Raw genomic sequence first — 12239 nt, forward strand, 5'->3', positions numbered from 1 at the left:
ATAAAAATTGACCTTCAAGCGTCGAATATAATATCAACCATGGTAAGCTTACTATTCGCTAAAAACAGGACATGTGATCAAAATTAACGAATAGCAAACTCATCCTCGATGCTATCATGTAAAGGTAATAATAGCACCTTCATATTGGGCGCGTTCAAGTTGACAAAGCGACTAGCCTGCTTGTCGAACAAATGAGCATAATTGGTTGTTACTTGTAGATCCAACCAATCATATTCAATCGTTCGGTAAACATGCTTAGCCGCTTTGCCGTCTTGAACTCGTCCATTCTTTCCACCATGTGGCAAAGTTGTGTGGGTTGCGCTAGGTTGCGGTATTTAAAATCGTTTAAATTATTTGAAATATTTTCTGTTTAATTGTCTCTCTCTGACAATACTGACCGCAACAGAGATATAATCTCCGACGAAGCCTGCGGAAACGGTGATGGCAACATTACACCTGTTTACACAACGCCGCGAGGAAGCTTGAAGTATATAATTGTACGGAATTTGGCGAGCGGATGGTGAAGATTTGAAGGTTAATTGACGCGCGAAGATTAACCGGTTTCGACGAGCACGATGATTGAGACGGACAAGAAGGGCTGCAGGGAGTTACTGATACAGCGGATGACCTTGGCCGTCATTACGAGTGTAATGTTACAATTATTTGTCGTCTGTTTCGTCGTTCTGCTCACAAATCTCAGCACGGACTATGCACATTGGCTTGAGGAAACTTGGACTATTGTAATGTCTCCCCGAATGTGGGCTTATATCATCGTTCTTACCCTGGTGACTTTTCTGCAGAGTTTTTTCTGTAGCAAGAATTATCTGCATTCTCCACTGTACTACAAGAGCAGATTTGCCAAGCTGTATATGACTCTTAGAATTCAAAGCTTACTTCAACGAGCATTGTATATTGTTATCGGTGGTATCTTGGTCTGGTTACAATTGTCATTGAGGAAAGGAAGCTATAACTCTTTGACTACAGACTACAGCATTGTACACGGAACATGTCCAATGGAAGAATATTACTTTCTGTTATTTAGCGGTCTATGGAGTGGATTATATTTCTCGTTCAAAACTGGCAATTTTACAGAGAGATATTTCCAGTTTCCCATTATAGCGCAGTCCAAATTCCTTCAACTAAGACGAAGATTTTATACCATGTTTCCAACGTTGATGATTTCCTCCATGTGGTCGACTCTGTATTTTATGGCTATTTATTATTTCATGGGATCATATTTCCGTGAAGCATTGTTGCCAATTTCTATGCAGGTGGAAGTCAAACCTTTGGACACTGTGTTTAGATTGTTAAATCTATCACTGATATGGCAACTGTGGCTCTATCAGTTTATATTTATATTGATTATCAACAACACAAACACGCTATTTGAAATATATCTGACCGAATGGGCTCCATTCAAATTTGGCTTGAGTGGTGCATATACTCCTGATAGTTCAGAAACTACCCTTATTGATGTACTATCAATGGACAAGATACCCATAATGCAGCACTTGGGTTACTTAGACCTGGTTACCTTAGCCCAAAAAGATAAAATGAGAAGGAATATGTTGTTTACGCTCAGTCAACCAGGTGGTCATCCATACAATTGGAACTGTGTAGTGCAAAAAAGTACAAACCTTCTCGAGAAGTTTTCGTTGGACCTCAATGCGATATCTACAAAATCTCAAGATCAATCCTGTTATAGCACTTTGACAACAAGAGTTCCACCAGTTCAACAAAGCAAATATATATACCATATGCGGAAATTAGTACCAGATACAGCACCAATATCAGTATCGGAAGATACAAGGGAAGCACCTTACAGCGGTTCATTTATTCAAAGGTTTATCAAGCAGAAAAAAGATGCTTTTATAGCATATTTATTGTCTAAACCACTTATCAATTACATCTTTGGCGAACAAGAAGACAATAAAATTCGTTATGCTTTACAAAATGGACAACTGGTGATTTGGGCAGTCGAAGCTATTTCATCTTTGACCGTCTTTTCGCTGAATGAAGATTCTTATGGTATTGTACAAAAAGATGTGCCAGTTATCATCAATACTCTGTTGTCAGTGAAGCAGGCTCTGGACAAACTGTCAAAATCAGCTATGCTTGCAAGGAAAATGCAAGCAGATGATAAATTAATTAGGGAAATTTTTACATCTTTACGAAGTGCGATAAAGCGTAGTCTATATAGAATTGTTACAAACTTTGAACCATATATTAATGACTTATCTCTTGAACTTCCAATAATAGAACAATTGCAGGGCTTTCTTAATTACAAGGAATAGATTATAAATATTGATATTGTCACAAAGTGTACTTATACGATTAAGATTTTGAATCTACCAAAAAACTGTATTTTTTTTTAACGTTTATTTAGATTCAAGGATTATTTTCTTTAATAATTACATTTACGTATTAAACATGTGTTATATTTATTATACTTTATACTTACGTGAAGAAATAAAATGTGTAAAAAGAGCATATAGATAATTTTTTTATGAACATACGATGTAATATATATTTAAGTTTATTACAATATGATTACATTATATATAAATATAAACAATCGAAGTACATTTTTCGTTAAGTATATTTTTGAATTTTAATATATTTTATAACATATGTGTGAATAAATAGATAACACTTTTTTCTAAATTCAAGGATTACCTTCTATCAGTAATTTTTCAGATGAATGATATATGTAAATTTTGAAGAGGACATAATTTAAAAAAAATATGAAACATTTATTTTGTAAAAAAATTTAATTATTAAATATTTACACGATATAAAAATAATTTGTCCATTTTACATTTTTTTTAAACTTTGTATAACACTTAAATTATAAAATAACTTCTCTCGTAATGTAAGCCAATTTCTTGTTTGTGCCTTCTGAATTTTTTGTAGATAATTTCGTAACGTATCGTTCTCCGAAATTGCTGTACCGTGCCATTTTAAAAACACCGCCAAATACGCTTGTGATAATTCAAAATCTGTCTGTTGCTCCATCATATAAAGAAGCATTTGCATAAATTGTATCATTGACAGTTCGGCGGAACTCTCGTCTGAAGACAATGATTGAATTTCGAAATCGATGTTGCTGGGACCCATTGCCTTTAATTTCTCTATTACATCTGAAAAATCATTAGTATCGACTGATTGTAGACTCTTATTGAACGAAGTAAGATTTTGTAAGGCCGGATGAACACGAGTAGTTTCAGCGTTTTCATTAGTTTTAACATCCGAAAAATCGAAGCGCAGTTGCAACGATGGAATTGTAGGCAAGAAGAATGGTGCAGTCTCTGGAACTTTAAGCGACTGTTTCGGTTTATTTCTCCTTTTAATGATATCGATATCGAGTAAATTCTGCCATCTAGATTGGGCCACGGCGGACATAGTTATAAGATCACTATTGAGCTGATCAGGAGACACATAATCTGGCTCTTCGACAACGACATCATCTTCATCAACTTTCTCAGCTTCCACAGAAGATCCAGGAAGTCCTACTTCAGGTATCATATCGTCTTTATTAATGGCCTTTAGCGACACATGCGAATACAGCATACGATTTGACCATAAAAAGATTCCTACATTACGTACATGGACGGTCGCAAGAAATTCTGCCGTCGGAGAGAAATTTAAAGATATACAAGCTTCGGGAACCTGTAAGGCACGGGATTTAATATTAATATATATTCTGATATTTTCCAATCCAAATAAACAAAATAAACAATACTTGAAATGTGAGCAAAGGAATGAGATAAATGATTATTTACAAAAAGGTTATTTGTCAAAAAAGCATCTTTTACTGGCTGCGAATCCACCTACTTAACTTTATCTATTTATTTATAATTTTGAAATAAAATTTACCTGAAAAATATCTATTAAGTGTGACGATGGTATATCCCAAGTTCGGATAGTGCAATCCATAGATGCTGTGATTAACCACCTAGAATCAGGATTAAAACATGCATCTGTTATTCGTCCCTCATGTCCTTGAAAATGTCGAACTATTTTCCTTGTGTCCAGATCCATTAACATAATATCAAAATTTTCTAAAGCTATTGCCACAAGAGAACTCTCATTGTGACAACGTATCCATTCGATTGATTCTTCTATTGTTAATATCGTTTTTGTCGTATTTATATCTAAAAAAAAAAAAATAAAAATTACATTAAAATATCATTTATTTTGAAGGAAATATAATTAATTACGGCATAAGTACTTTTTTTAGGTTTAAAATCCCAGAACTTAATTTTTGCATCTTTGCCGGCTGTAACAAGAGTTTGATTCAAGTCGTCAACCATGACGCCCTTAACAGGACCTTCGTGAGCGCCATTCTCATTTCCATAAGACGCTCTGTGTATTCCTGATTGAATATTAAATCTATCAACATGACCTGTGTTATAACCGATCACAACAAAGTTTCCACATCTTGTTAAACATAAACTAGTCGCAATAGCATTGTAATTGTTTTTAAATCTCTCAGGAAGTAACTTAAGGTCGCCCATCTTTTGAAGGTGAGATGACCATGTAGTGACCGTGCCTAAACCGGAATGAGCTGCTGCTATATTGCACCATTCCTTTTCCCTCGTTACTTCAGATGCAAGTACAGTTATTGGCGGCATTAACATTGGATCATCAACCGAGTGACTTTTTTTTCTAGAAGCTTTTCTATTAAACGAGGCTCTACCTAGACTCTTATTCAGTATTTCTGTGACAGTGGAAAACAATCGGAGGGAAGAATCGCCGCCTGTAGTCAACAGATAATTACCATCATTTCCATAAAATCGAACAATTGTTGGAGGTTCAGCATGACCTTCTCTAATCCTCAAGAGTCTACCAGCTCCATCAGCCATATCAAATATCCATAGCTTTAGAGAATTGTCAGGCGAAGATGAAACCAATAATGGTTCGTTTGGTATGTATCTCAGACCCGTGACAGCATCATCATGTGCATTGCAAAGTTGACTCTCCACCATTTGCTGCTCTAAATTCCAGAACACGATCTGTCCACCTAAACTACCTGTTGCCATGATAGGATGACCATCTGTACGAAAACTGATAGATATCACTGGACCCCAATCTTGTACTAGTTCAAAGATGGTTTCATCATACTTGAGATTATGCAGTATAATATGGCCATTATTCAAACCTATAGCAGCCACATCTATCGCAGGCGCTTGCTCCAACACAGTCACGCTACTCTGCCATCCTTTGAATGTATAGATCATCTTGGTCGCTTTGATATTCCACAGCTGTAGCTGACCCTGTTCGCTACCCAGTAGAATCTTGTTCATATAAGTGTTGGGATGCATCAGTGCAGTTATTCTGAAGATATTATTACTGAAATTTAACTCCAGCAGTAGATTTTCCTCTTTGATGTCCCAGACTTTGACGGTGCTATTCTCGTCGACAGAGAGCAAGTGTGCGCCGAATGGCAACAAAATATGGACCGCACAATCATGACCCTTATAGGTATGCTTCAACTCAGTTCCTCTGCGCCATGCGTAAATGTTATTTGCACTCGCTGTATATACATGAAACGTGTCCGTAGCTAGGCAAGTGATATCATCAACATGCATACCCGAGACACTCAGGAGAGTAAAGTGTTTACACGTGTAAGTGTGGAACTCCTTGCCTACACATGTGACAATGAAATGCTCCTTCCTTCTGAGGATATACCTCGTAACAAGAGGTACATGATTACTGACATATCCAAGCGCTCGATTCCGTACGAATATTCTACTTTGTACCATCGTATATTATGAGAGAAGACCAAAGTAAATTCAAAAGAGATTATAATACACAATTATGTTTCTCGTGGTACAACCAAGGGCGCCATATTTGAAACATGATTTATGCAATAATAAGATGTGCCGGATGGACACCTTAAGGCTTAAACACAATAGGCATAGGCAATAAGCACAGGTAACAGGGAATAACGAGCCGTCCAATCAGAGCTCTGGTGTGTAAGTTTGATTTTATATCCCAGAGCTCTGATTGGACGGCTCGTTATTCCCTGTTGCTTATTGTGTTTAAGCCTTTAAGCCCCAGATACAATGCAAAGGAATAGCGATAGTTTTAGAAATAACACGATTTCAACCATCAGAAACTGTATTTTCCAGCGTATCTAATTTCTGATGGGTTGAAATCGTGTTATTTCTTTCGCTATCGCTATTCCTTCCCATTGTGTCTGAGACTTTATAGCGTTTTTCATTGGCAGGATTGGTATGTATTCAATTTACTTTAAAGCCGTTGTGCACAAGTCGACGTGAAAATGTACATTTATGCCCGTTTCTACCAATATAAAAAAACTTTAATTTCGATTCAACTTACTCATCTTTGTCTAATTTTAAAGATTAGAAAAAGACAAAGAGTAAGTTGAACCGAGATTAAAGTTAATCTAAAATGGGCAAAAATGGGCCTTAATGGGCCTTCTACAACAAGCCATTAGTCATAAATTAGAAGTCAGAAGTTACATTGACGACTGTGATTGGTCAATTTTTAGCTTCTGACTTCTGATTTATGATTAATGGCTTATTATAGAAGGCTCATAAAAGGCCCAATAAAGACTTACATCCTTACAGGAGTTTGCGTCCTTGTGAATATTGAAGTGATTAAGAGTTAAAAACTGATAATATTGTACTAATTTTATGATTTATTAGTTTAGTAAACGTATTTATGCATTTAGAACTCAATAATACTTGATTTTTTTTTAAATTGTAATTTTAGTGTTATCGTTAAAGTTTGATTATTAACAGAGATGATGACTGCAGAGAAAAAAATTGTAATTTTTCTACAATGTATAGAATATTATACCTTTACAAGTATGCATATTTATTTAGGGAACATTTATGTAATAAAAAATCACGAATTTAATAATGTATGAACCAAATATTTATGTTAATAATGACAAATTTATATCAATTGTCGATAATGTCAGCGTTCTTTAATTACCTCTAAAATTTATTCAGAGTCGACGATCTTTAATAGTATCTCAGTGCTTGTATCGATTTCCCAGCAAACGAGAATGGATTGAAACAAATTGAAATGGATTCAGATTTTCAAAAATATTAACTCACGAATGTTAAAATAAATGCTTTTCAATCCTGAATGTATTTTTATTCATTTATCGGAATTGACATGGAACATATCTCTATGCCTTTTAATCTAAAAATAATATTAGCTTTTTCTGTGCATTGTGAATACTGTTCAATTCAAGATTTTGAATAGGAAATGCAGTTTGTCAATTTAATTGCATCCAATTGAATCTAATTGAATCTAATTAAATCCAAAAAAAGTATTCGCTATTTAAAATATACATTTGGACAGAAAAAAATTTCAATCCATTTTAATCCATTCTCATTTGCTGGGTTGTGTCATTCAAATGGAAATCACCCATGGTGCGTGCAGTCGGTTAAAATCTGCGGCACATGATGCTGCTGGATTGCTAGCTGGATTAGAATCTTGGATGCATTCCGTGTCACGTATGACGCGCATGATGCATCATTTATCCTTATTGTTTATCGAACAATGTTAAACAAGGATAAATGATGCAGTATGCACATTATGCGTGAAACGGAATGTACCCCTTACCACTGTATTGGCTGCGATACTTGCACTGACAGCACCGCAGCCAATACGATCGATAACGTTGGATCCAGTGTGAATCCAGTATAAGAACCAACCAACTACAATCGAGTATTCCCCTGTTACAGTCAAACGACAGGAGAATGCTCGACTGTAGTTGGTTGATTCTTACATTCTGATCTGGTTTAAACTCTCGGTGGAAATTAGGCCAGTGATACACCTTATTTGTTTACATTATGAATGCACTCATTAATAAAAGAAGAGTTCGTCACTTCTGTTATATTGGCCACGCTTATCCGGTCACTTACGGAAACCAATAAAAATCGAGAAGAAGAAAAAGACATTCCTGCTGGTTCTATTCAACTTTTGATAAATAAAATTATTTAAAAAGCTTACGTAAATTTACACATAAACTATTAGAACCAATTAGAGCCATGATTAACGTCTAGATCTGGACTATTGTATCTTCCAGTTGTAATAATTGTTATATCATAAAAACTCTACTCTAAAACTAATATCAGGTTTGGAAAAAAATTAATTGTAATTTGGACATTATTCATTAAGATTAATGAATTAATCGTGTATTGAAATCGTGTATTAGAAAAGTATATTTCAGAAGTAAAAAATAATTTTAATACATCTGTTCCGATATGGCAAATACTGGTCTATTGGTTCTAACAAATCCTGCAAAAATGAAGGGATTGCTGCTCGTAATTCAGAAACATGTTTTAAAGACATTGTACATTCAATATCTTCCAGAGAAGAATATTTTTGCAGGAAATTATAACTCTACAATATTGCAACAAAGAGATCCTGAATATTCTAAAAAGATCATTGACATATACAAAAGTACTTCTACAATTTCTTCTTGTCTTGATATTCGTGTTTTGCTTACCAACTTGAAATATCCCGATAGATCTATTATAAATACCAAAAAACCTGTAGAAGTAGTGATCTTTGATCAAAAGTGCAGTAAAGAAGAGGCAGATACATTCATACAGGACCATTTAGCAAACAAGTCGCTGAATTACCACTTTGTTAACCACATATATAGTGGAAGTCTGAACTGTTGTAAAAATGTAGAATATGATGTTCAGAAAATTAAAACTTACAAGAATGTAGTACTAGGTGGTACATTTGATCGATTGCACAATGGTCATAAGATTTTGTTAAGTGAGGCTGCATTGCGTTGTACAGAAAAACTTACTGTTGGTGTGACAGATATTAATATGATTACTGGTAATAAATTCTCATTAAAACAAATTCTTACTTAGCTTAAATTGATTTGTTTTATAATTTATAATAATGTTTTTGAATAATTTGTGGATAGGAAAACTATGAGATAACTTAATCATTTAATATCATTGTATAGTGGTATACTTAGAAATCAAATAAATATTTTTAGGCAAAGTGTTGTGGGAACTTATACAACCGTGTACGCAAAGAATAAAAAAAGTTGAAGATTTTTTGGAAGATGTAGATTCATCAATATCATACAATGTTGTTCCTATTAATGACATTTATGGACCTACTAAGGAAGATCCAACATTAGAAATGATAGTTGTAAGTGAAGAAACAAAACGTGGAGCTGATAAAATCAATGAATTACGTTTGCAAAAAGGTTTAAACAAATTGGACATTCATGTAGTAGAATTAGCAGGTGATGAGGGCCATGAAGAACATGAAGAGGCTAAAATTAGTTCTAGTAATCACAGAATGCGATTACTTGGCACAAGGCTTAAAGATCCTGTAGGTTTTTTCTACTGAATATTTACAATACCAATACAAAAAATTATAAAATAATTTTCATATGAAATTTTCTATATATAATTCTATTTAAATTGCATTTTGTTATATAATTTAATAATCTATTTCTTTTCTATTAGAGTGAAAGTAAAATCTTAAGATCTAGAATCTTAAAACCTTACGTCATTGGTTTAACGGGTGGTATCGCAAGTGGAAAATCTTCAGTTGCTGAAAAATTGCAACAACTCGGCGCTGGTCTTGTAAATTGTGATAAATTAGCTCATAACTTGTATTTACCAGGGACAGATTGCTTTCGTAAAATAATTGAATATTTTGGTTCTTCTATTGTCGACACAGATGGATTTATAGATAGAAAGTTGCTTGGTGATATTGTGTTTAATAATAAGGTATTTGGTCTCATTCATATTCCATAATATTTATTACATATGTTATTTCATAAAAGTACTTTATGTAGGAGCAATTAGAAAAGTTGAATAAATTAATTTGGCCTTTAATTCTGCAAGAAGCTAAAAAAGAAATAGAAAATCTTTCTTACAAGCGTCGTAATATTATTGTACTGGAAGCTGCAGTTTTAATTCAAGCTGAATGGCAAAATGAATGCAACGAAATTTGGACTTGTATAATACCACAAAATGAGGTTAGACTCTGTGTCTTACCGATAAATTATATTTTGCCTATGTATACGTATATATACTAATAAGAATCTATTTAGCTATTATATTATTTCAAATTTCTTTTTTTATATTTAAATATGTACAAAATATTTTTATAATTTATATAACCTAAATCTATTTTACAAATCCATGTTAAATGTATTTGTAGGCTATAAAACGAGTTATGAATAGAAATGGATTATCTGAAGAAGCAGCAAAATTACGAATTAACATGCAACCAAGTACCATGGAGCAAGTTAAGGAAGCCAATGTTGTTATATGTACTTCGTGGAGTTATGAAAGAACCTTAGTACAAGTAGAAAGAGCATGGAAAGAACTAATACAAGATTTAGACAAATTACAGGCTTTTCGATAAATAACATTTACCTATTCTCTGATATACAATTAGGATATTGATGCGCATTGATGAGAGAAATATTGATAATTGAATAAAGAGATAGATATTAATAACAAAAGAATACTATTTTTTTATTACTTGTTACAAAAAAGTAAAAATATTATTTAGCAAATAATATATTATCACTCATTATTAGTTTTTCTTCTTTATCTTCATGCAGCTTTATTATTAGGGCACTTAGAAACAATCGAAAATCAGCCTTTAATTTGTCACCACCATCATCCACATTGCACTTGACATGAGAGACATTAGAAAAATTAGATGCTTAAACACATACAATTAAAAATTAATTTATATACAGGATTTCTTTATTTTAAATTTGGAAAATAGAAAAATCTAATTTAGAAATCGAAATTTTGTTAGAATTAGATTATTATTGAAATACTTACAAATAATTTTCGATACGCTTGATGTAGTATTATCAGGATCAAAAAAGAATATTACACAACAATTTGGCCCTAATTTAGCTCCGCTAACAAAGTAATCATAATATTCTTTCAATTTTCTTGAAGAATCTTGCATTTTTGCATTGTATACCAGGATTACGCCATCTACATCTTTACGTATAGCTGACCAGCAATTTTTAAACCTGTTGAAATTATTTCTACAATTGCTTGTCTTTTTTTCAATTTTGCAAAAGCATGTATGGTGTTATTTACTTGTGATTTCCACTGCAGTCCCACAGCTCGAGATCTCTCGAAATGCGTTCATTATTCACTTCAATATCGTTAATTTCAAATTCTAATATTCGGACACCTTGAGTTGGACGATAATCATATGGAATTTCCGTAGCCTCTGCCAGGAAATTCGCTATTGTGGTCTTTCCGCTCTAAATAAATGTATATGCATGAATTGAAAAGTTCTCTACCATTTTGCAATTTTCACAATAGTTAACAAGATATTAATTTCGTAATAGTTAACAACATATTAATTACAAAAAAATCACCAAACATTGGTTTTCAATAATTTTTTATTCGAGTACTGTAAACTTTACAGAAAAGTAACAAGTGATAAAAATTGTTTATTTTCTTCTCATAGAGCTTTTTATAATTGTTTATTTTCTTTCTTATAGAGAATTTTTTAATAACTTTTTATCAACTTTTTAATACTGCATTTCTTTATTGGCAACTATTTTTATCAACATGAGAAAATACGGTATTAAACAATTCTGAAAAAATTCTCAGAATTTTACGAGAAGAAAATAAATAATTTTTGTCACTTATTTTTTTGTAAAGTTTATAATTCTCGAATAAAAAATTATTGAAAACCAATATTCGATGATTTTTAGTAATATCTTGTCAACTATTGTGAAAATTGCAAAATCGTAGAGGATTTCGACTCAGTTCAGTCCGCTCTATCTATACAAGAGCGCTTTGTCAATAATGGCGGGACGCCATGTATATACATATTTAAGATTTGCATAATTTTGACAAAATCTGATAATATAACGTTTTCATATATTTTTTTAAATATACGTACAAATATTCAATTGATGGATAATCTTACCTCAGTTGGTCCTATCATTATTAATTTTAATGTGTGCATATTTCACAATAGTAATTGCAAGTATATATTAACATTCCATTGTACCTGATGAATATGTACAACAATACAGAATGCATTATTGTTTGGCAATTGTTACTATAACAACCGTTGCCTAGGTATACATATACACAACATTATTAAGAAAGCAATGAAGACACATTACATGATTTGAATTGAAAAATTATATTATACAAAATGGCATTAAATGTATGATAAAAATAATTTTATAATTTATTTATATAAGTAAAAAAGTTATA

General features: G+C 32.7%; 4 protein-coding genes across 4 annotated transcripts; 2 read left to right on the forward strand and 2 right to left on the reverse strand.

Annotated features, from left to right (window-relative positions):
• The first annotated feature begins 329 nt into the window (after window positions 1–329).
• Window positions 330–2294, forward strand: LOC108753295 (nucleoporin NDC1). The gene has a single exon (XM_018494771.1). It carries the CDS (start codon window positions 576–578, stop codon window positions 2292–2294), a length of 1719 nt encoding a protein of 572 aa, XP_018350273.1. The 5' UTR covers window positions 330–575.
• A 518-nt stretch (window positions 2295–2812) lies between these two features.
• On the reverse strand, window positions 2813–5837 carry LOC108753294 (WD repeat-containing protein 36). The gene is made up of 3 exons (XM_018494770.1): window positions 4232–5837; window positions 3877–4154; window positions 2813–3669 (listed from the first exon to the last, which is right to left on the reverse strand). Exons 1-3 carry the CDS (start codon window positions 5763–5765, stop codon window positions 2815–2817), a joined length of 2667 nt encoding a protein of 888 aa, XP_018350272.1. The 5' UTR covers window positions 5766–5837; the 3' UTR covers window positions 2813–2814.
• Window positions 5838–8214: 2377 nt separating this feature from the next.
• LOC108753296 (bifunctional coenzyme A synthase) lies at window positions 8215–10436 on the forward strand. The gene is made up of 5 exons (XM_018494772.1): window positions 8215–8838; window positions 9005–9348; window positions 9486–9752; window positions 9821–10003; window positions 10189–10436. The coding sequence occupies exons 1-5, from the start codon at window positions 8250–8252 to the stop codon at window positions 10393–10395; spliced, it is 1590 nt and encodes a 529-aa protein (XP_018350274.1). The 5' UTR covers window positions 8215–8249; the 3' UTR covers window positions 10396–10436.
• Window positions 10437–10537: 101 nt separating this feature from the next.
• LOC108753299 (intraflagellar transport protein 22 homolog) lies at window positions 10538–12057 on the reverse strand. Its single transcript, XM_018494778.1, has 4 exons — window positions 11944–12057; window positions 11097–11266; window positions 10827–11026; window positions 10538–10701 (listed from the first exon to the last, which is right to left on the reverse strand). Exons 1-4 carry the CDS (start codon window positions 11980–11982, stop codon window positions 10538–10540), a joined length of 573 nt encoding a protein of 190 aa, XP_018350280.1. The 5' UTR covers window positions 11983–12057.
• Between the last annotated feature and the right edge of the window lie 182 nt (window positions 12058–12239).

The sequence above is a fragment of the Trachymyrmex septentrionalis genome, unplaced genomic scaffold (assembly GCF_001594115.1).
Source record: "Trachymyrmex septentrionalis isolate Tsep2-gDNA-1 unplaced genomic scaffold, Tsep1.0 scaffold68, whole genome shotgun sequence".
NCBI lineage: Eukaryota > Metazoa > Arthropoda > Insecta > Hymenoptera > Formicidae > Trachymyrmex > Trachymyrmex septentrionalis.

Bases quoted from the DNA above. Each gene is read 5' to 3' on its own strand.
- LOC108753295 (XM_018494771.1), top strand. From the start codon at position 576: ATGATTGAGACGGACAAGAAGGGCTGCAGGGAGTTACTGATACAGCGG.
- LOC108753296 (XM_018494772.1), top strand. From the start codon at position 8,250: ATGGCAAATACTGGTCTATTGGTTCTAACAAATCCTGCAAAAATGAAG. The intron at 8,839-9,004 runs GTAATAAATTCT...AAATATTTTTAG, and splicing joins AGATATTAATATGATTACTG to GCAAAGTGTTGTGGGAACTT. The intron at 9,349-9,485 runs GTAGGTTTTTTC...CTTTTCTATTAG, and splicing joins GCACAAGGCTTAAAGATCCT to AGTGAAAGTAAAATCTTAAG.
- LOC108753294 (XM_018494770.1), bottom strand. From the start codon at position 5,765: ATGGTACAAAGTAGAATATTCGTACGGAATCGAGCGCTTGGATATGTC. The intron at 4,155-4,231 runs GTACTTATGCCG...TTTTTTTTTTAG, and splicing joins GGATTTTAAACCTAAAAAAA to ATATAAATACGACAAAAACG. The intron at 3,670-3,876 runs GTAAATTTTATT...CGTGCCTTACAG, and splicing joins ACTTAATAGATATTTTTCAG to GTTCCCGAAGCTTGTATATC.
- LOC108753299 (XM_018494778.1), bottom strand. From the start codon at position 11,982: ATGCACACATTAAAATTAATAATGATAGGACCAACTGAG. The intron at 11,027-11,096 runs GTAAATAACACC...TAATTTCAACAG, and splicing joins GACTGCAGTGGAAATCACAA to GTTTAAAAATTGCTGGTCAG. The intron at 10,702-10,826 runs GTAAGTATTTCA...TATGTGTTTAAG, and splicing joins AAGCGTATCGAAAATTATTT to CATCTAATTTTTCTAATGTC.